The sequence below is a fragment of the Podarcis filfolensis genome, assembly GCF_964270895.1.
Source record: "Podarcis filfolensis genome assembly, chromosome: 10".
Taxonomy (NCBI): domain Eukaryota; kingdom Metazoa; phylum Chordata; class Lepidosauria; order Squamata; family Lacertidae; genus Podarcis; species Podarcis filfolensis.
In genome coordinates, this window is record NC_139612.1 from 45,073,636 (window position 1) to 45,096,458 (window position 22,823).

Consider the following 22,823-nt stretch of genomic DNA (forward strand, 5'->3'; position numbering starts at 1 on the left):
CCATCATTCTAATACTCTGTACTGTCAGCAGGGGTGCCAACTTGAATAAAATATTTTTTGGGGGGAGGGAGGTAAGCCCCACCATCCATGATTGATTACAAGATGCCGCACACACAGGGCATTTGAATGGCAATGCCCATCAACTTGGGAGGGGGCTGGCCCCCCTCAAATTCTTTATTGGAGAGACTGAAAGGACCTCAGCCCCTAGAAGTAGGCAGCTATGATGGGAAGTGAGCATGCTGCTTGGAAGTATTTACTGTTTAGGGAAGCTTTTAATGTTTGATGGATTACTGTATTTTAGTATTTTGTTGGAAGCCACCCAGAGTGGCTGGGGAAGCCCAGCCAGATGGGTGGGGTATAAAAAATTATTATTATTATTATTATTATTATTATTATTGGCAGCTAATGGAAATAAATGCACATTTACAAAACATAGTTTTCATGAAGGATGTCTGTTAATAGTTATTAGCCTCAGTGACTATGTTCTGCCTTCACTGTTCGAGGCGCTATGCTTCTGTATACCAGTTGCTGGGAATGAACAAGTAGAAGGTGAATGCTTTTGCACTGAAATCCTGCTTGTGGAATTCCCACTTGTATCTGGTTGGCCACTGTGAGAACAGGACGTTGGATTAAGTGAGCTTTTGGTCTGATGCAGCAGGGCTTCTTTATGTTCTTAAGTGTGGTACCTTGAGGGGTGATTAACTTTCTTTTCCCCACAAGGGTAGAGTTTTCCCACCCTTCCATTTGCCTAGTTGTGCCTAGTTGTGTATGTGGCTGAGAAGCAAGGCTTGCTGGAAGCCATCTAGTGAGTTGATGTGTAGGAGGGAATTCTCTTGGCACTTAGATGCACTTTTGAGGATATGTTACTTGAACATGTGCAAGCTTGTATTCCATTCTACTTCACCCCCAAGAGATAAAAAACTGTCTAAAAGGAAACAGGTTGTCAAGAATAATGAATAGCACACTAATAATAACTTAATTTTCTGTAGACGACCATGCCACCAGTTGTTTTGTGGGTGTGGTTTTGCATTTTGCTCTTAAGGTATATACCACCTTAACTGGACAAAGTGGAAGTTCCCCAGATCAAAACTATCCTGAACTCTTTTAGAAAGCGTTAACGTAGAGCTTTTTAAAATAGAGGTCAATCTTAATTACCCTTTCACATATATTTTTGTGTCTTTTACTTAGTAAGCATTTATGTTGCCAAATGTTCTTGGAAGAATCTGGAGCTATTGTAATGTATAGTAACTGTCCTTATTGACTGAATGCCTGATATTTTCACAGGACACAGTGTACTTGAACAGTGAAATTTATGTTTTTGACAACTTTATTAGATTTCCATCCATTGCCTATCAGATTTATTTTTAGGAATATTAGAGTGCCGTATCGGTGTGAGAGAGCCATCTACATCAAACCTTTATCATCCTATGTATTTTCCTTGGAGAGGGAAAACAGGGTGTAATATGAGCAGATTTTCTCTAGCAGCCTTCAAACACTGTTTAGCATCGGTGGCACTAAAATGTTTGACTTTGCACATCTTCTTTTTAAGTTCCATATAATGCAGGATTATGTTAGGCTTTTAGTACTGTGTAGTGGCTCTAAATAAGATGGAAATTCTGATAGGAAAAATGATTTTGTATAATAAATCAGTAGGTCTGTTCTCAGTATAACTTAGTTGGATATTGCCCATTATCACAGTTCAGTGATACATCCCAACTAGGCAAAAATACTCCAGGAGGGTGGGGAAAGTGCTGTAGGAGCCAAATAGAGACAGCCTAGAGCCTGAGGTTCCCATCTCCTGCTTTACAGTTTTTGCAGCCAGTTTGTTTCACAAGCCATTTGCAGCCACTGGTTAACCTACCATTTTCAGGATTTTATTTATTTATTAATTAATTACATTTCCTGTGTGAGGTGTTGCTTCCTTGTAAGTCTGCTCCTTAACCTTACACAGGATCTTGAATGAAAAGAAGGAGATTCATAAATTATTTCAGTACAATAAAAATAATTGAGAATGCTTTGTTTCCAAAAGCTCAAAATATCAAGGGAAGTATTTTATCTTTGACTTTTTAAATAAAAAAGCAGCTTTAGGAATCCCACCTGGGACTAAGGCTCTATAGGTTTGTCAGAGCTTTCTCCTTCGGCATCAGTCATTAATAGGTCATCATCAGGCTTAATAACTTTGATTTAACCCGGTAGCACAGAAGCCCTCGGTTTTGTATCACAATAGCCATTGTTGAAAGCAGAGGTAGCTATTAGGTTGACTTTTCCAGTTTCCAAGATATCTTTATAGTTCTGCCCTGTAGCAACTCTCCTTACAGAGTATCCAACCATCAGTTTGTCAGGAATAGCCTTACCTGACACTTCTGGTGCTACATTGACACAATCTCTTGGATCTATAGCACCCTCTGCTGTTCTAATGTTCCTTTATTAAAAGTGTCAGTTGTGTCAAATGTACTGTGTGTCTTTTCCATAGTAAGGTTTGTCTTGCTTTTTAGGATATGCCTGGAACAAATCTCAGCTAAAGTGTCTAGAAATCAATGTTTGCACAAGCTAATTTGATTGTTTACTAACATTAAACTTGGCTATATCCCGTGTTTTGTCAAAGCAGTTTAGTAGATTGTACTCGGGTTTAGCCCATTTATACCCAAATAAACCTCATTTTCTGAAAGCTGACAGTGACTTGCCGAAGGCTGAGTGTAGACTTGAACTCAAGTGTCCTTAGCGCTTGAGTCCATGGGTGGGGGAACCAGGCAGACAATTGAATTTAGACCAGCCATGCTCACCTGTTAAGTCACCTGACTTTAAATTTCATTGGACATGGAGATCTCTGAGCCTAAGTGCTAAGATAACAGACAACTGATCTCTTATCTTCAGTCTTGGCACTAAGCACCACAGCACTAATATCTTAAGATCAGCAATAAACCTCTGCTTACTTGTTAAAAGACTGCAGGCAGAGACTTTTCTCTGATCTTAGTTCTGTGATGAGATAAGCCTCTGCCTGCTCAAGGAGCATTTCTTTTATCTCCCCGGTGGGATCATAGTAGGCTAAGCAATTGCTTTCTCTTTAGGCTCTCAATTCTTTATTCCTTTGCAACCCTTGCTTGAATTCATGCCATGGCTTCAAAGATTCCTGGTGAATGCAATTCTCCATGTGGAGCCAATTCCAGTGAGGCTTGCATTTGACATGAAATTTTAAAAGAAGTGAGCTCCAGTGGTTCTTTAGGAGCTTTGATGTTACCTGCCTCATCCCTGATGTCGTATGACATCATGTATGGCACAGCTTTCCAAACTCTGTGTCGTGACAGTGTGTAAGTATGAACGTTCTCTGTGCTCCTCCCAAGGCTGGAAAGGGGTTAGGTTAACCTCCAGTTTGCTAGTAAAACTGAATTACTGTGTCATGAAATGGTTTATATCTAAAAAGTGTGTCACCAACATTAAAAGTTTGAGACACGTGGACTTGACTGAAAGAAAATGACCCCTGATGGGTCCAATTTGATCTGGGGACTGCAGGTTCCGCATGTCTAATATATCCAGTGATATTTAGATAGCCAATGGAGTCCCTACCTTTGTTGCCATTCAGGGTTGCTTGGCTTCAGCATAATCACCATTTCATAAAATGCAGCATCTGTTTAGAAAAAGAAACATGAGCAGATGCCTTTATACTGAGTCAGACCCTTGGTCCATCTAGCTGAAGTTTTGTCTGCATGCACTGGGAGCGGCTCTCCAGGGTTTGACAGAGCATATTCCCAACCCTGGCTAGAGATGCCAGGATTGAACCTAGGACAGTCTTCATGCAACACAACTGTACATCCATCGGAGGCCTAAAGTTAAAACGTGTGCATTATGTTTCACTTAAATGGAATATGGTTTGCCCTAAATAACGCCCTCCTTGCTATTCCTGCAGAAGCTTATTTCTTAGTTAAAATGTTGCGTTTAAGCTTTTTACACTCCTTCCTTTTCAAACTTTAACTCTCATGCACAGATATTTGCTAGCTGAAACACTGCAAAACTCCTCCCCATCTTTTGTAGTGACTTTTGTTTTCCTCATGCTTTGATTTAGAGTCTTGGAAGAATCTTTGGGATTCTTGGAGAAGGAGCCTGCGTCACTGAGAAACATTTGACTTTTTGGCCTTGTAGTGAAGCTAGAAATCAAGTCAGTCTAAAAGCATTCCTTAGTCAAGCTGGCCTACTTACCCTTTAGTTTGAATATGAAAGGGCCTCAGTGGGAATCTTGGCATTTTTTACCACCTGTTGGGGCAGCTGCAGGTTATGTGAGAAGACTATTGATAAGACTATGGATTCACGAGGATGTTTTAAGGGAGGTGGGAGAGATGTGTAGGGAAGTGGCAGTCTTTTTATTTTGTGCTTTCTTGGACCCCTTATTTAACATGTATCCATGAGAAGTCTGGAGGATGGCAACATGAGGAGCCTTTTCTGTGGTGGCTCCCATTTGTGGAATGCTCTCCCCAAGGAAGCTCACCTAGCATTATAAATCTTTAGGTGCCGGGCAAAAACTTTCCTCTCTGACGAAACCTTTTAGAAGTGGCCAGGATGTTTTTTTCCCCTCTTGGTTTTAGTGTTTCTATGTGGGACTTTTTGTCGGTTTTGTTTGTAAGTTGCTTTGGGTTGCCCTGGACAAGATGAAGCGACTAACAAATTCAGTAAATAAAAATAATAATATCAGTTGTGTGACTCCAACTGAGCTGTGAGGTAACTGGTGGGAGGATGTAGAAATGTGACAGACCAAATAAAACTTGCTACCAAGCCTTTTTAGCACACAGACCTGGCTTCAGCCTGGTTTTGTACCACTGCAGTGATGGCATAGTAGAAGAAGATAGATACTGGTGATGTGGACAGATCACTGCATGTTGTGTGGGTCTCTGTTCCCCAAATGGCTAAGATTGTGAAGGCTAACAACTTAGAGACATTTACACATGGAACATAAAATTAATTTGAAGAAGATTGCTACTACTAAGGGAAGAATTTGCTCAATATTGGTTATCCGTGTTTTGTCATCTCTTTCAAATTCAAGTAGCTTGAGCTGCTTCTCTAGTAGATGCAGAAGTCACTAGGTAAGGTAATGGTAAAGGACCCCTGGACGGTTAAGTCCAGTCAAAGGCAACTGTGGGGCGTGGTGCTCATCTAACTTTTTAGGCCGAGGGAGCCAGCGTTTGTCCACAGAAAGCTTTCTGGGTCACGTGGCCAGCATGACTAAATTGCTTCTGGAGCAACAGGACACTCTGATGAGTGCCAGAGCACACGGAAATGCTGTTTACCTTCCTGCTGGAGTGGTACCTACTTTTCTACTTGCACTAGCATGCTTTTGAACAGCTAGGTTGGCAGAAGCTGGGACAGAGTGTGGGTGGTGCTGTGGTCTAAACCACTGAGCCTCTTGGGCTTGCTAATTGGAAAGTCGGTGGTTCGAATCCACACAAAGGAGTGAGCTCCTGCAGAAGGCACTATACATAATGAGAAAGTGTATTGGTATATAAAATTAGGAAACTTGTGGGTAATACCCAAAGGAGAATCAAGCTGAAGATTACGGAACCATGCGGTGAAGAACATTCTTGAAGAAAAGGGAAATACAGCGAAGGAGGATATAGAACATTCTGTTGAGGAAGATGTGCAACTTAAAATGTTGTATAAAGTAAAGCAGTTTAAGATATTGGGTATTGGCTTGAACACTGAAGATGTTCTTTATCTATATGGCAACCTCCTCAGTAGCGTGTCTGAAAGTCCAACTAGAGCGCAGCAGTGCCTTATCTCATCCCAGTAAATAACTTCTCTCATTCAACAAAGTAAAGTTAGCTTTAACTGAAGTTCTGTGTAGCACACTCTTACTTTTTAAGTTGTAATGGGCATGGATCTGAAAGAACATACAGTATCCTTCACAATCCCAAATACTATTTCCACATCCTTGAGGGAAACAATACTAAATTGATCCAAGTTGCTATGACAGCTGGCTGCTTCTAATACCTCTGGTGTGGCTGCAGTAGTAATCGTAGTTTTCAAGATGAATCATATTTGAATGATTTCATCAGTGTAGAACAGTACAAACTAAACTTGTCACAGTGATCTGTAGATGCCTCATCCTTTGGCTGCTCTTTAAGGTCCTTGTATCAACAGGAGCTTAGCTGGATGAAATTTCTATTGACATTGAGTGACAGAGGCAAAAAAAGTTTACTTTGTTCCACGTTGTAGGCCTGTGAAATGTTGGTGGTACTTCAGAAAATGTTGGTACTTCACAAAATCCTTAAAACTGGCCCACTAATTTTAAACATTTATTGTATGCAACCGCCACCTTTTATAACTTTCCTGAAAGCAGTAAATTCAGTAAAGATGGAGTCTGATGCTGGAATTCTCTTTTGTCAAGCTTATTTTCTTTATGATGCTTTCATAAAGAGCATCACTATGTGTGGGTAACAATTTCTGGGACAATTTGTGGTTCAGTTCCTGCCCAGTCTGGGTCATTATGGCTTTCTTAGATGAATCTGCTGGCCTGGTCCAGATGTAAAGAAAATCCATGGTTTCCCACTACATGAACAAGTCTGCAAGGAGCTTGTGTGCTCCTTCTCCTGTTTTGCATACAGGAGGAAGCTATCTAAAGTTGCTGCTTTTGATTTTAAACAAACCAAACTCAGAAATGGTGGTTTGTTTCTACAAGAATGGAAACCACAGTTTGATACCTGGACTGTTCCCATTAACCGTAGTTTAAACAAATTTCAGTTTCTTAAATTGATGTCACAGAAAACTATGGTTGGTTTAAATTCAAAGCCAAAGTTTTGGTCATCTTTTGACATGTGAAATAGAAGGAAGGGAATTTGTAAGCCTGAAGCCCACACTTTGACTCCAGCCTCACCTGCTGCTAGTATGCAGTCCCAGACTGCTTTCTACTGCAGGAATGTAGCACTTGATCCCCAAAGGGTCACCTGCCCATGTTCTACTGCAATTTGGGAGGGAGGACAAATTTCCTTTTGAAATTGGTAGAGCTCTTTACTCCATGTTTTGTAATATATTTTTAAACAGGAGATTTGTTTAGTCATTTACCGTCTCCCTAATGCTATGGTCGATTCACGTGAAGGCTGATAGGTTTTCCCCTCCTCTCCAAATGTGGCATCTGCATGGCTGCTGCAGCTGTAACTTTGAAATCATTTTTTTAAAAACCACGTGACTGTCCAGGTGATAACAACTGTTGGGAATTCATAGAACTGCCACATAGACAGTTTCCATATGGACAGGCTGCCACATAGCCACAGAGTTCAAATGCTACAAGGCCTGTGCTACAATACTGAAATGGTTTTTCAGCAGCCACCACGTGGGGCCTCTAATTTTGAACTGGCCTTTTAGCCCCTCTCTTGAGGGTATTGAATTTATAGCTAAATCAAGACCGTTGGCATAGTTCAGAGTGTGTATTGGGCATCTATAGAAATAAGTCAGTTGAGGCTCCGGGGAGGCAAGAGGGTAGTCTCTGCTTCTGTGTAAATGAAGCATTCAAATTACGTTTGTGTCTTTATATCTGCTAAGGGTTTTGTTGCCTTGGCACACACATTTGGAACATAAAAATGTAGTAGATGTACTTTGCCACAGAGGCAGAGCTAAATCTTGGATGCGTTTTCATATTTGTTGAAAGGGAATGGTAATCTGGTTCTTGGTGCTTAGAGTACAGTTTGGCAGTTGAAATATTTAAAGTGCAGTGCCCTCGGATTTGTGAGGTAATGAGAGACTGATATGGAAAAGGAAGTGGGGAGGTCTGGAGGTGTGGAAAGAGCTCAGAATGTGCTTTGACGTCATCTGATAGGTTTTCCAGCATGCAGCGGCTATTCCTGCTGCATCTACAGTTCATGTTATTTTAAAACTCTGTCAAAAGTGAGGGTGGCAGTATATCCTGTGTGTATGCAGGTCCACTGTGGGGGCAGGGACTGCCTTGGGGCCTTTCAGCAGCTGGGCAGGGATCCAGATTCCCAGGCTGGCTGACTCCCTGTGCCTGAGAGAAACTGCAACTGAAGTTTCTCTGTCCATCATGGCTAGGAAACTTCTGAGCTGCTTGAGCAGCTGCAGCCAGTTGCCTGGAAGGATAAGTTCTATGCTCTGGGCAGCATGTACAATGCATAATTTGAAGTTTTGCTCAATCGCTCTGAAAGTAATTGTCGCCACAAAGTGACTTCTTGGGAACACCCCTTGTTTAGGTAGTATGTGTACCAAATTGTTCTAAAATATGTAATCTCTGTAAAGGTAGATTTAGAGTGAAGGCTTTGAATTTACATTCCCTTTTGTGTTCCATAGTAATCTGGGTGCAATCATTTGGAGAAGTCTTGAATTTCTCTGTGGACTTCATTCTAGATTTTTGAAGCTTTGTCCTTGCTCAGCAATAACATCCAAGAGACCTCTTAATTCCTAGGATGAAAATTGTGCAATTCTTTCACTACAGGGAGTAGGACTAGGAGTGCTATTCCAGTTTTCTTTCCTGTGGGACACATGTTGTAATGTTTTTATCTGTGAAATATTTTAAATATTAAGCTGTTTTTGCCCTATAAGGCAATAATTATTCGTTGCAACATTTCTTTGCAATGAAATTGAAATGTTTTTGTATCAGACCTAACCAAGAGAAGGGATCTTCCTTGAATGTTTTCAAGACAAGAAGATGCATATGTCCTTTAGATCTAGGGTATCTAGTATTAGAGCAAGAATTAGCCTAACTGACCCTATGGCTCTCTTTCAACTTGCGCCAGATTTCACTAGCTGTGGCAAGAGGGAAGGGCAGGGCTGTGACTCAATGGCAGAATACTTGCTTTGCATGCAAAAAGGCTAGGTTCAGGCCCTAGAATAACCAGGTAGAGATTCCTGTCTGAAACCCTGGATACCTTCTGCTAACCAGTGTAGAGAAAGAACTAGATGAACCAGTGTCTGACTCTGTATAAGAAAGCCTTCAATGTTCCCAGGAGGGACATACTCGCCTCCTTGAGGAAAGCAGTATCAAATTGATCAAGAAGTGCTTAGAGTTGAAAAATCTTTTCTCCTTGATTATTGCAAGTTCTAGTTCTGCAGTGAATAGTAGCAAGCAGCTGGAGGTTCATGATAGTCTTTTATAAAATGGAGATGCATTCTCTTAATGTTTTTCTGACACAATGCTCCACTGTACTGTAGTATTTCAGTTGTTAACCATTGAAAACCAGAATAAGGTCTTGCCCTTATTCTGACATTTCAGAAATGGAGCAGGCAGGTTAAACTAAACCACTCCTTGTGATACAGTTACAGAGGTACCTCTGGATGTGAACGGGATCCGTTCCAGAGCCCCGTTCGCATCCAGAAGCGAATGCAACCCGTGTCTGCTCCGGTCGCGATTTGCCGCTTTTGCGCATGCGCATGACGTCATTTTGACCATCTGCACATGTGCGAGCGGCAAAACCTGGAAGTAATGCACTCCGTTACTTCCGGGTCACCGCAGCGCACAACCCAAAAATACTTATCCCGAAGCTACTTCAACCTGATTTTGGTCTTTAATGCACAGAGAATTCTCTCTTGTGTTAATCAGCACCTTTTCTGGGTATACTGTAATTGAGTATTGGTTAAATGGATGCCTCAGTGCCTACTGATCCAGAGATTTCCCCCCCCCCCCCACAAAAAATAATAATTTTGTGAACCCAGCAGTTAAGCTTCAGCGGTGGAGATGAGGAGGAGAGGGCAGGAACTAAATTACATGATGATGCTTGCCTGACAAATGTTTGAGGTCTGAGTAGAGAAACCAACTGCTTTACTATTTTGGGTGAATGAGGTTAGCTGTTGCTGCAAGCAGCTTCATGAAGGAATCCATCCATCTGTCAATGTGCACAGCCGTGAGTGAGGCTCAGTACTCCCTAGCTCCTTACAATGTGTATGTACATACACCCCTTCTTGGGAGAGGGAAGGCCTTTTTCTTTATGAATCCAGTGTTAATGAAACTGGATGGTAGCTGAGAGTAAGGCTACACGAGCGTCTTTGTGCAACCTATTCTGACGAGTCCCTTCCTGAGGATTATACAGCTCTCCAGAGGCCTGAGGGACATTTTGGACTTGGGATTTTCTTCAGCATGTTGGACAAAACCAAAACCCTCCAGCCTGCTTATGGTGGGATTGTGCCATTTGCAGAGATTGTGTCAAAGGAACAAAAGAATGTAAGCTTGAGTCAGGATTCTTACCACAGCCTGCGGGAAGGTTCGTAAGCTCCTTCTATTTTCCTGTTTTCCTGTGACCGTTCTTAATGGTTTGCATATTGAATCTCTTACGGTCTTCCAGTATATCATAGATCTTTCCAATGAATTAGTTTGTGCTGGTAGTGTTACTTACTTGGATGTGTTTCAGCTTCTCTTGGAAGCTGCTGCTTGTTCCATTTTATGAAGGTCTCTTGTAAGCAAGGGTATGAATCATTCTGTTAGAAATTTAATTGGTTTTTACAGCAAATGTGGGAGACTTTAGTCTTCAGCAGGCCTCAGTGTCTCGGTAGCACATGTAGTTGTGGTACAGAGTGCTTATGAGGGACAGAAAAAGGATATAAATTGGTTATGAATATTCATGTAGTGCAGTATCAATATTTGATCCATGTTCTTGAACAGTTATTTGGGCAGGGGGAATTAAGGTATGAGACATCCAAGAAATGAATATTATTGTAAGCAGGGGGGTTGTAGGAGATTTGTTTGAAGAACAGACAGTATTGGGGCAGGGAAGGAGATGTGAGGAAATTGAGGCAGTCAGCAGAAGGGTTCCTGTTAGCAGAAATAATGAAGGTGTCTGTAATAAAGTCTAGCATGCCATTATATGGAAAGGCTGAAGGTGAATTTATGGGCAGGTGTAACCAATGAAGTGCCCTCCAGTTGTTGATGGACTAAAACTCCCATGGTCCCTGACCTTTGGCTGTGCTGGCTGGGATCGACAGAAGAGAAATTCCAACAACATCTGGAGAATACCATATTTACTGCCCTGGAATAAGGAAATTGTGTTTAAGACGAGGAAACAGTACTTTAAGCATCTCCAACATTCACAAAAGTTTAAAAACTATAAACTAGGTGTTTTCCGGTATCATTTTAGACTGCTTTACCACATATGTTAAAATATGAGCTTGTGCTTAGAAAAAAATATCTAATTGAAATGTAAAATGAGCATCAGTTTCTTTAAGGAAGTCTGCTTTCTCTGAGCATTGTGTATCTTCTCTAGCAAGATGAATGGGAACATGTTTCACACATGGCAGTTGTAAACTAGAGATTTTTTAAAAAATGTACATGCCTCTGAGTTGGTGCAGGCATTTATTGAATTGAAATACTTTATTGTCACTTGTACAACTTGTACACAGTGAGATTACACGAGCACCCCCCTCTCAGCTCTCTTAGTCTTAATTCCCCTTGTTTAGTGACGCACATCCACCAAACCCGAAAGTCAGTTGCCCTGTTGTTATCTTTTCATTCAGCAGCCTAACAGCCCACGGATAGAAGCTATTCTTTACCCTGTTGGTATGACTAATCATGCTTCTATATCTTCTGCCTGAGGGCAGGAGATCAAGAAATTGCTGGTCAGGGTGTGAATCATCCCTGAGAATTTTCCTCACTCTCCTGAGGCAACGTTCTTCCGCTATTTCATCCAGCGGATTCATGGGACAGCCCATAATATATTGTGCTGTATTCACCACCTTCTGTAGGCACTTCCTATCAGTTGATGTCAAACCAGCATACCACACCATGATGCAGTATGAAAGGACAATTTCTATTGTTGTCCGGTAGAAGGAGATCATCAAATGTTGATTGACACCGTTCTTTTGCAATACTCTGAGGAGATGGAGTCTCCATTGGGCTTTCTTAACCACCTGGGTTGTATTTATTTTCCAAGTAAGGTCTTCACTGAGATAAACTCCTAGGAATTTAAAGGAAGAGACTCTCTCCACACAGCCCTGCCTGATGTACAGCAGGGCTAGTTCCCCTCTCTTCCTCCGAAAGTCCAACACCATCTCCTTTGTCTTGCTGATATTAAGGTGCAAGTTGTTCCTTAGGCACCATGTAGATATTTTTAGGACCTCCCCTCTATATGCTGATTCGTCTCCACCTGTTATTAAACCCATTATGGTGGTGTCATCTGCAAACTTAATAATTGCAGTAGACGGGTCAGATGATACACAATGGTATGTATACAATGAATACAGGTAGGGACTTACAACAAAAAGACCACAACAGGAATGGGAGCTGGAATTTGTGTTCAAGATGCAGAGAGCAAATATGTAGCAGAAGTGTGGTATCAGGTTGTGACTGGTTCTTGAAGGAAGTAAAAGCAGGTATGTTTTTTGAATATTTGTTGATGGGGTCATTTGCTTTTTGTGTAGTGTTCCAAAATTCTAGGATACTCAGAAGGATGCTGGACATGACAAAAGGCAGGGTTCAGCTGTACCAGGCAGTTGGGATACTTTTGACAAAGTAAAGTATTCACACGGAAACAGGCTTGAGCAGCAGCCAGTAACCTTCTCTTGTTAATGCAAGGCTCAGGGGGGTGGGGGGGGGATAGGAAGCTAAAAAAGAGATATTGCAAGTGGAAGTGCAGCTTACAGTCAGGTTTTTGAAGAATCAGCATGAAAGACTGACCTTATGGGGTGGGATTCCTGCCAGAGCTTACACTCCAATTCTGGATAGCTCCCAGACAAGGCATATACTCTGGAATTTATTCAAGTCCAGTATGGTCCAGCTGCATGCCATTTGACTTATTTGTTTTAACTTGCAATCCCATTATACCAGCTGTGCTTGTGTAATGTATTTGCAAAGGCAGATGCTGTGAGCTCTGTGGAAATGCATTGCACTGCACTCTAGCAGTTACTGCTACTCGTGTCTATGCTCTAAGACCAAGCACTCCAGTTTGCCCATCTTGGCTCAGAGACTTCTAGCATTAACACTTCCATATAGTGCCTCTATTCAGATGTATTTGGTGTTTGTGTTTTAGCCTATCATGCTTTAGCCTCTCTGTACTGCTATAACGTGCCCCTTCTGACTCTCATCCTGTGCCTGCCTGTCTTGCTGGCCTTACACTTGGAATGGGTAGCATTTCAGAGAAAACAACATTGAAGGTCCTTGCTTTCAACATCCTACCTAGCAGCCTAAATTTCACTTCCAGGACCTCATGTTTACATTTCCTCACTTCATTGGTATCACAGCCACTAACTCCTCCCACAAACTATCAGGCTATCTAGACAATGTGCAACACCCACGATTTTGTGTCGGGTGAACAAGGCAGTCTGCACACCCATCACACACCCAGCTATGCATGCCCCCAATTATCAAACCAGCCACTATTAGTATTCCCTCTAGGGCAGGCATGTCCAACTCCCAAGAGACTGCGATCTGCTCACAGTTTAAAAAGACTGGCTGTGATCTACCCATTCTCATTGCCAGAAGTTTGTTGTGTGTGTGTGTTTTGGAACACTATGGCGATCGACCAGGGACACCCCCCCCCCCCGCGATCGACCGGTCGGACATGCCTGCTGTCGGTGATATCCTTCGCACTGAAGGCTGAAACTTTCAGCTGGGTCCTTTTTTTAACCTATGAAGTCTAATTCATTTAATATAAACTGAAATCTACGTACATTGAATTTGATCTAAAACTTAAGCTTACCTTTTTTTATTTGAAGCTGACTCACCCACTAGCTAGGTTTCTGCCATGTGGAATTCTATATTAGTGGTTAGGATTTAGTCTAGTTCTCTTGCATACTGTAATACCTCTATTGCAAGCCTTTTTGTTTGTGAACTTTGTCAGCATTCTAGTCTTGCTGTGACAGCTGAAATGGCAAACAATGGTTAGTGCTTGCCCTCCAACCCAGAAATGGAAACTCATTTCAAACCAAAATTTCAGATTTTGGTTTAATGGGAAAGTGTTGTCTGATGAAGCTAAGCAAATAATTATTCAGTTATTGCTCCCATGTATAGTGGAGGCCACAACTTGAATGAACCCTTTTCTTCTTCTTTATGGGTTCTGATTAATTAGGATAATTTGCTAAACTCTACTGCACTGTTAGGGCCAGTCCCAAGCACTGAGCTACTTTCATAGTGGTCCATTTGTGCTATGATGCATATCATACTTTAAATTGTTACTGTTGCATTATGTCTAGGTATAAGGGCTTTGTTCAGAATTTCTCTAATATTTTGATTTTCAGAGGAAAGTAACTCTATTGTTCTGTAGTGTATAGTCCCAAGTTACTGGTCCCTGCCAGACTGAAAGGCACTGCCACTGTGTGCTCATTTTGAACATACATTCAGCTAGTAAGTACCATGCACTAATCAGGTGGTTTTCTTTTCTTGTTGTCTGCCTTGTCCTTAGTAAAGATGGCACATTTCAGCTTTTATAAATGAGGGTCATTATGACACAGTTTAAAAGCATACTGCATAAATATACCAAATATTCAAACAGGAAAACTGAAACTAATGAACATGTAAGGGCTGGATGTGGAATTACAGGAAGAAAGGCTCCCTCTGAATAGTTAACTTAGGATGTTACAATAAATTAGGTGATAAGGAAGTTTGGAAGAGTATAGATACCTGAAGCAGCTGCTTTCTGTTCAAACTTTTTGGATACATTTGATATGTTCGCTCTCCTAGTTTACCAGAATATTGCATTCATTTCAGATGGAGAGGTCAAAATAGAAAAGATTTCATTATAAGGGCTTTTTTTTCATTCCAGTCAGCTAACTTGAATAAAATAGGGAGGGGCAGGTAAGTCTCGCCCCCATAATTGATCACATGATGTGGTGCAGGCGCACCATTGAGCTTTGACTTGATGATTTGAGAAGTGTGCAAGCCCAAATTAAGGATTCACAGTTGCTGTTCAGAGTGATACCTTGAAGCCTAACCTTGTATAAAAGTAAGATTTCTATTTCCTTCACAATAGATTTATTAACTTCCTCAAGCTTTGTCGTATTCTGTTATTGCAGCAACATCAAATGCAAATGATCAGCAGAAAAATATTAATTTATTTTAAATGATTTCTAGGCCACCCCCAGGACAGTGTCCTCTGGGTGGCTTGCAAAATTAAAACAAAAGGAACTGTATGTCTCTTGAAGTTGCTGAACTACTGAGTGTGTTCTTGCTATACTAATTAGTGTCAGTTCAAATAGATCAAAGCATCTCTTCAAGACAAAGGTATTATTTATTTTGGGGAAGTGTAAAGGTAAAGGTAAAGGTACCCCTGCCCGTACGGGCCAGTCATGTCCGACTCTGGGGTTGCGCGCCCATCTTGCTTAAGAGGCCGGGGGCCAGCGCTGTCCAGAGACACTTCCGGGTCACGTGGCCAGTGTGACGAAGCTGCTCTGGCGAGCCTGCACCAGTGCAGCACACGGAAACGCCGTTTACCTTCCCACTAGAAAGCGGTCCCTATTTATCTACTTGCACTTAAGAGTGCTTTCGAACTGCTAGGTGGGCAGGAGCTGGGACCCAACGACGGGAGCCCCTTGGGGAAGTGTACATTTAGCTAAAACCAACTTACACGGTTTACATTTATATTCTGCCTTTTCCCCAAGGAGCTGAAGGTGGCATGCAAGGTCTTCTTTTCCCCTCACAACAATTGTGTGAGGTAGGTTTAGCTGAGAGAGAGCAGCTGGCCCACTATGGGCTTCATGATTGAGTGGGCGTTTGAATCTCAACTTCTAGTCTTAGTCCAGAATTTTACCCACTTAACCATATTAGCAGTATAGATCAGGTGTATGGAATCTTGGGCCCAGGGGCCAAATGCATCCCTCTTGACCTGGCCCTTGGGACTCTGCCCTGGCCAAACACCCTCATTGGTCCCACTCCGCACCCTTCTCTAGTGATTTTACTTTGCTGGAACGTGTCATTGAACTCAACTCTTTCTGGCCAGGATGGAGACAGATGTTTTTGTGTGGCCATGCCCACCACTGGCACGTGGCCCTTGGAATGTTTGCCATAATGTGGCCCTCTGAATGGAAAAGGTTTCCTACCCTTGGCATAAACAAATATCCTAGGCCACAGTGCTAAATAAAGTTCTGAAGAATCTACAGATTACCCAGAACAGTGTTTCTGAAACAGTTGACCTGGATCAGCCGGGGGGTCTCAGTGCCACTGGATGAAACAAACAAGTAATTTTTGGGGGGTAGGGTTACGGTACAAGTTGAGTCTGAAAGGAGAATGGGAGAAGAAATTGTAGGAGATAGGTAAAATACTTTGAGATGCACGTAGGGATGGGAAGGGGGGGGGGGACAAAAGAAAAAGCATTCTCCCACTCTGAATCAGACTTTGGATCGGCAAACTTTGCCCCAAATGTAGAGGTTGTACCTTATCTCCAGAGCAGGTCTGTACTGAGCTTAAGGAAAGCTGAGCTATAGAACTCCTTGCTACAAGGAAAGTGCCATGGCAAAGAATTTAGCAGTATCCAGAGATGGATTAGATAGCATGATGTCAGTAACGGCCAGCTGATTGTACCAAAGTCGTCTTCCGTTGTGTGATGATGCACCTCAGGAATTTCCAGCCATCTCAGGTTTTGCCTTGAGGGTAGAAAGCTTTATAATTCCTGATCTATCATTTTATAACTCAGTATGACACACAGTCAACAAGATCATATAACTCATTAGTCACACTAATGACTTGAGTGTTGGAATTCCTTTCCCTTATCAAAGGGAATAATTTTCTTTGGAGATAGAATAAGGCAAATGGGACCTACATTTTTAAAAAATAGAATATCTTTTTGTATTTTAGCACTTTCACTCAAGCTTGATGATATCCCCCTCTTTTTTGTGGATAGTATAGTTTTGACTACATAATAAGGATCAAAAACTTGAGTTTTAGGGAACTTTCTCCCAGGTTCTCCTCTTTAGAATCTTTTTTGTTTTACCATTAGTAAAAGAGTCCCTTATCACTAGATTGGCTTCAAGGGAAAGAGCAAAATAGGCTGTTGAAAATGGATGAAAATATATTCAAGATTTTTCTCAAATTCTAAATGTTATTGGGGAGAAGGATCTGGGATGAAGGCTGTTGAAGTGCATCTGTTTTCCTTGATGCTTTTGAATTGTGTGTCTCTCGTCTATTTGCAAGGGACTGTGGTTGTATTCAGCAGCACTGTAAGAATGTGAACAGATGCCTGGTCTGCTTACTGGCAGCTGTCTTAGCAATCTTTCAGAAGTAAAAACTGTTTTGTTTCTCAGGAAGATTTCTGGGAGCTTGGAAATGCAAATATTAAATCACTGTGGTTTGAGGTGGAGAAGATTTCCTTCCACCAACTGGAACTGAGTAAAATGCAGTTAAAGGAACTGATTCTGTTTTCTACATTTCATATCTGCTTTTGTAAGCCACCCCTTTATAGCCCAAAGGGAAGTAGTTAAATTTTTCTCAGCATTTTTGCATTGGTATAATCCCTTGACATTAATATAAATAGGGTGTCTTGCCCCGAGTGTCTCCTAAAGATATTACAGAGTAAATCAGCAAGTTCTCCTCTTCCTTACTGTGGTTGCCAAGGAAGCTGTAAAGAAACTCCTGGCATTTTGCAGCAGCAGTAGTTCCTGCACTCAAGTAAAAGCAGGAATGGAGTGTGAGATGTAGTAAAGCAAACCGTTTTCTTTAAGTTTTGTCCTATGCTTAAGATTGATGAGCTCTTCAAGAGTTCATACACATCATATACACTGTAAAATTGAAATGAGTGCCAGTTCTTCCCCTTATTCCAGTTGCTACACTGTAATACAAATTATTGCTGATCTTCTTCCAGCTGATGGAATACACAGCCATGACTCTTTAGATGGTGTGTACAATCTGCTTCACTTAAATGTTTATGAACTATATAATCTGCCAAAGTGCATAGACAGTTCACATTCCCCCTCAGCCTTCAGTGGATTAAAGTATTATTCTCTAGAATGGCATCATGTTTCATGTACAAGGCAAAAGCTTGCTCTAAATAAGTTTGTGAGCACCTCCAATCTAAGATCGAAGCTCATATGTTTGCTAGAAGAAAGCATTGGCATTCAGGGAAGATTTTAATGTGTGATGTTGTATTGTGTTTTTACTGTTTTTTGTTGGAAGCTGCCCAGAGTGGCTGGGGCAGTCAGATGAGTGACATATAAATAAATAAATTGTAGTAGTAGTAGTAGTAGTAGTAGTAGTAGTGCATAACTCTGGGTCTCTGCCGCATTCTACTCTTTTTGGACCTGGCAAACGATATTTCATGAATCCATTTAAAAGCTGGTTAGCACTTTGAGCTTTCAGCAATTTCACTGTAAGCTCCTTAATTTTTATTTCTTAATGCTCTCATACTTGGAACCAAATACCTTCTATGCTGAGTTTTGTGAGCACTCATGATTCAGAAGGGAATATGAACATTTCATATGAGTTGGTTGCTAGCTGTCAGGGTCACCATAGCAAGAAAGGAATATAACTTTTTCAAATAAAGTTCAGTTTAATTGGGGGTGGGAGGGTGGTTTTGAGCTCTTTAAATGGCTTATTTGCATTGGTAGCTTAGCAGTTAGTGCTGAATTGAAATTGATGTTAACATTCATCTGTCTTGAGAAATAATGGAGTGTGCCTCTGGGGGTGAAGTCAAACCATTGTGTTAGCAGCACCAAGTGACCACCTTAGGGTGCAAGCCTGGGCAGTGTGTATGGAGGTCCTGGGCTGTCCAGACAACGACCACACACACCCCGGCCTCGCTGATGGTGGTCCAAAGGAAAGCAGTGCAATATGTTTGGCACCACCTTGGCTGCAGGAGTTGCCAGAAGAAAGCATATAAGGCACCATCCAATTGTCTTAGGGACTCCAGTCTGGATTTGTGTAGGGTTTCCTCCTTAGCTTTTTCTTCTCCTGAAAAACAGTGGAGGTTTAGGATCAGTTTTTCTTCTCCTAGATGGGCTTCCTTCCCAGCTTGACGAGCCCCAGCTACCTCTTGAGGTGAAATAACGTTGCATTTATTTATTATATTTTAAATGTTACAAATTTACAAAACATAAATAAAATTATCACAATTGCACAGTGTATAAACAGAATGGGTAATACTGTAGTCTTAATAGAATTTGATCACCAAAGGGCAGTGCCTACTTAATTTAACATGCTGAGGGTCACTTCTCGCTCTGTGCTGCTGCTGCTGCTGCTCCTTCATCCTCCTCTGCATTTGCCTTGGCTGCCACCTCCTCATCCTCTTCTGTCATTTGTGGAGAGGCCCACTGACACTTCCTTAGAGCAGGAGAGAGGAGTTGGGGTCGCCCACTGCAGTGGTGGCCAGAGGGTTCACGCTCAGGTTCACCCCGCAAGCCTGAAGTGACACTGCCTACTTTAGAGAGTTCCAAGTGGGGGCGGGGGTTATAGGCTTAGTTTAGAAACGCTTTCAGTTAGCTGCCGAAAAGGATGTGGAAGGGAAATGGTTCAGACCTGCTATCAGATGCAAAAGCACTCAGCGCAGGATATAAACTCTTGTGTGGCCTGGTGGTGATGCAGGCGATTGGAAAGAGTGGGAAGTGGGGATGTGGGCCGGATGCAAGATGGATTGTTACCTAGAAGCTTAAAGTAGCAGGAACTGGTAGCCCCATACCAGTCTACACACATATCAGAGCGCAAACAGAATTTTGAGTTGGGGCAGTTTTTATAAACTTCAACAATGCAAATATTTTAAAACAATGTGGGTTTTGGAAAGCTAGCATTAGACTCATTTCAGCTTTAACGATTTTAGATGAGTTGTTACATTCTCTTCAACATGAAAGCGTATGCTACTTGACAGCAGCCTTTCAGCATTACATTCTAGCAGGCTTCTTGAGTAACTACTTTCAGCATACCTTAAGTTCCTCTCGTATACTTTCATCTGGTTACAATGGGTGTTTTCACTTCCGATTCAAACGGTTCATGCAGTACTAATTTGACCCACCCTTCAGTGGCTTCACTTGATTGCTGCACTGTTCTGGCAGTAAGATTATTTTTAATGCTTTTCTCAAATGAAGGCAATATAGAAATGTGTACTTAATACCTCAAAGATGGAGACTAGTCCAGACAAGCTAATGCCATAATAAATGTGTTAATCTTCATAGTACCAGAAGATTCTTTTGTTTTTTCTGCTACACACTTGCCTCTCTGGAAATTATTTCTGAATGTGTCTATGATGTTCAAAGTTGTTTGATCTATATTTCTTCTAAGGAAATATAGATCCCAGTTTATACTGTAACTTTTTTGCGAACTTTGGCGCTCAGGATATGATACAAACATGCTTGTATGTTGTCATCTTGCAGAATTACTTTAAGTTTACTTGTGTAATACTGGTGTCACTTGAATAGTTAGCAAATGATTGCATTGTACTTATGAAAGCAATTTTAAAAAAGTTCTATCTTCCACTTATTTCAATCTTTAGGAAATCAAAACTTGCACAATCATAAAAAGGCCACACAAAAGTTGGGTTTTATATTACCATAACCAGTGTTAGAAACTGGGATAGAAACACTAGGAGCCAAATGGCTTCTGGGACCTGGGTTGTGGGCACCAAAAGAATGTAGTCGCCACTGGCGGGGGGGTGGAGGGTCGTCAACACTTTTTATTATTTTGATAAGCATGAATTAATGTGCAATTCACATAAGTGACACATTGTTAATATCACACTTTAAACATTTTACATGTTTAATTTGGTGTTTTCAAAACACTATTTATTGTTAAACTCCTTAACATATTGTCTATTCTTAACATATACTTCGAGGCTTCAAAGCACATACATTTCACTAATCCTTGAGTGTCAGCCAAGCACAAAAAATGGCACCCAGACTTTTTGAGGTGCTCACAAATGGAGAATCTTTAGGTGGAAAATGTTCCTGGTGCCATGCTAATTTCAAACCCTAACAGCCCAAACAGCTTTAGTTGGTGCCTCTTAACACAGTGTGGAGGACCAGATCAAGAATAATTTTTCAGTTAAATGGGGCAGCTAACTTGTATCAGCACCTTCTATAAGCACATAATTGCAACATGATTTGCATATATATCATATTCATATTGTGTGTATGCATAGCTATGGGTATACTCAGCTTCATTATCTTTGTGCCTATTTCTGCATAGAAAAATGCCTAAAGAGACACATAACATAATACCTTTTCCTGCAGATATGCTACTCAGAATTTATTTCTGTTTTGTTCTCACAATTTCTAGTCTATTTTAATACCACACTATGATTTGTAAGCATACATTGAGAGAGTACGTAAAATATACCTTGTGTCATTAACTATTGGATTGTGAGGATAATTAAAGTACATTCAGATTCAGAAGAAACTGATCCATGTTATGTGCCCTTCAGTATAAACCTGTAGATGGTTTACGCTGAACCCTTCAAATCCTTAAAAGGATTTTTTCTTGGAATCTCATTTTTTGGAAACAGTGTTGGTACAACCTGTTGGTTGTAAGAAATAGGGACAAGCCATGCAACTGACAGTATAGTTGTTAGTGATAAATTTAGGTGTACATGAATGAAAACTTCGGTAAATGTGAATTTCTGCATTTTACTGGATCAGAGTCTGTTTGTGTGGTCCCTGTGTTTTTATGCTTTCATTATTTGCAAAGGACTGTGGTGCTGCAGGAGTTGTTGAGCAACAGGCCCTGTTTTCATACTCTGTGGATTTTTTTATCAACCTGCTAAAATGCATTGTAACTTCCTCTCCCCGCTGTCTACAGAAGAATACGGAAACCTTGCTGCCTGAGGCCACTTCTGCAATTGCAAGAGTTAAGAATTGGGTGGGGATGACAGGGCTTCTCTCCTACACACTAATGTTCTGGAGCTAAAAGAAAAGAAAATGAAGAGAAAAATATGCTCTGCATTGTGGCATGTCACAGTAACCTGTTCCGCACTTAATTCTTTGTCTGCCTCATTGCAGTGCTACAGTTGAAGCTCCAGCAGCGACGAACACGCGAGGAGCTGGTTAGCCAAGGGATCATGCCTCGTAAGTATAACTTGTTTAAACTTCTTCTTTCTCTTTGAATACACAATGTCTTTTTTTGAGATGAGAGAGAGCTTTGAAACATCTGCCCTTCCAAGATCCATTCCACTTCAGTCCCCATGTACGGTGTGTGGAGCCTTGTGCCATTTTTAATTTCTAGGACTGGTACCCTAGCATCTATTTTCTGGAAGTTGGTTGCTGCACAGAGTAAGATGTGGCTGTATTACTTGATAAAGAAGGACTTACGGGAAGATGTTGCCATGCTAGAAACATGTGAAAAACTGGGTGCATGGTAGTCATTTTCTTAGCATGCTTCCTGCCATTGAGCTGGGAGTGTGGTTGCACACATGCTTAGTAGTACCCTGGCTATAAAATGTTCATGCAACAAAGATTTTTTCTGCATTTGCTACTGTTTAGAATTTCACTGTAGCCTTTAGACAGCAGGTTTTGTTGCATGGTGACAAGTGCTGCAATAGCTTGTTCATTAGGTGTGGCTCAAGTCAATGATGAAACAAATATATGCAGGGCTAAGGAACGCTTTGAAAATAACTTTTTAGTGTATGAAAAGTTATGATCAAATAGACAAATGCATCAGGAGAAGTAACATGAGGGCTGGTAGAAAAGCAGTTGAATTATTTTTACATGCTCTGTAGTGTATTTGCCTTGAAGCCTTTACAAAGGTGTTGGCTCTGCTAAGAATTGTGCAAGCATCGGCTCAGTGTACCAATGTCATGTTGCTGTTTTGCTACAAGAGTACTAGACGACTCATTTTGGGTTAGAAGGATTTTCTTTGTTCCTGTTATAAGCAGCATCCAGATATATCAACATTTTATTTTGCAAGTCCTAGCTGTTGCAATAACAACTGGGACTTTATGTGAAGCTGGCCTATAAACATTTTTGTCTGTTGATTAGTTGGAAGTACAGAGTTGTTTCTG

General features: G+C 41.2%; 1 protein-coding gene across 3 annotated transcripts in view; it reads left to right on the forward strand.

The window, feature by feature from the left end:
* MRTFA (myocardin related transcription factor A) overlaps nucleotides 1–22,823 on the forward strand; it is an 85,130-nt gene that overhangs the window by 29,811 nt on the left and 32,496 nt on the right. For all 3 annotated transcript variants that reach the window (XM_083573767.1, XM_083573765.1, XM_083573766.1), the window contains one exon: nucleotides 21,826–21,891. In XM_083573767.1, coding sequence (XP_083429893.1) covers nucleotides 21,885–21,891 — 7 coding nt within the window. In that variant the 5' untranslated portion in view covers nucleotides 21,826–21,884. The remainder of the gene's footprint in view (nucleotides 1–21,825; nucleotides 21,892–22,823) is intronic.